The sequence below is a fragment of the Etheostoma spectabile genome, chromosome 4 (genome assembly GCF_008692095.1).
Source record: "Etheostoma spectabile isolate EspeVRDwgs_2016 chromosome 4, UIUC_Espe_1.0, whole genome shotgun sequence".
Taxonomy (NCBI): domain Eukaryota; kingdom Metazoa; phylum Chordata; class Actinopteri; order Perciformes; family Percidae; genus Etheostoma; species Etheostoma spectabile.
In genome coordinates this window covers 31,543,170-31,544,089 of record NC_045736.1, presented here as the reverse complement: position 1 = coordinate 31,544,089, position 920 = coordinate 31,543,170, and the positions used below count along the sequence as shown (strand labels likewise).

General features: G+C 43.7%; 1 protein-coding gene across 1 annotated transcript in view; it reads right to left on the bottom strand.

The window, feature by feature from the left end:
- Positions 1-920, bottom strand: part of LOC116688694 (sodium- and chloride-dependent taurine transporter) — a 21,091-nt gene that overhangs the window by 6,739 nt on the left and 13,432 nt on the right. Inside the window, exon 3 of the mRNA XM_032514889.1 lies at positions 675-809. Within this exon, the coding sequence (XP_032370780.1) occupies positions 675-809 (135 nt within the window). The remainder of the gene's footprint in view (positions 1-674; positions 810-920) is intronic.

Genomic DNA, 920 nt, shown 5'->3' with positions numbered 1-920 from the left:
GGGGGGGGGGGGGGTGTAACTGCTCAGAGGATGATAGATAAGTCTGCACTGAACAGGGTAGTTATAATAGGGCTGGACCTCTCTAAGATCTGTGACATTTACAATACCCGTCTACACAAGACCTAACTGAAAATACTCATTCATCACACCCTGCTACTTCCCTTTTCACCCCTCTACCATGAGGCAGGAGGCTAGGGAGCATCCGATCTAGAACCACCCGTTTTACAAATAGCATTTACCCGCAGGCTGTGAGGGCCCTCGATTCTCATCAACAACCCTTATCTGCTCTGCTTACACAGCTATGTCCTCCTCCTCAGGGTCACTGAAAGCACTAAAAGCACCAGCGTTTTCATCTTTTTGTTGATTTGTTACATTTACACATTGGTAGCTACCCATGTGTCTCTGTTTTACATAGGCTGTTGGGTTTGTATGTTTAGTCCTTGGCCTATAGTCTCATGTATTGTCCTGTGTGAGCAAAATCACCAAAAGGAATTCCAGGTGATTTGCGTCGCTCATGCAAAATAAAAAATTGAACTTGTTAGTGCACATGGCCTTGAAAAAAAGTGGGTATTTCGCTGTTTTTTTCCAATTATTTCGAGTAATTCACGTTATGAAAGGCGCTATGTTTGCACAAAATGTAATGCTATACAATGAATTGGTGAGGGCCTGCATACCAGTAAAGATGGGGCAGAGCTTCTCCCAGCAGGTGATGCCACCCTCAGAGGTGAACTGACCCAGAGCAACCTCCAAGAAGAAGACCGGCAGACCTCCGCCAAACAGGAAAATGAAGTAGGGAATGAGAAATGCACCTGGGGGGTGTGAGAACATAATCATTATGAAATCAAATAAGACCACAGCATGTTTTATAAGCATCCCTCCATTTAGATTAGATTAGATTAGATTCAACTTTATTGTCATTA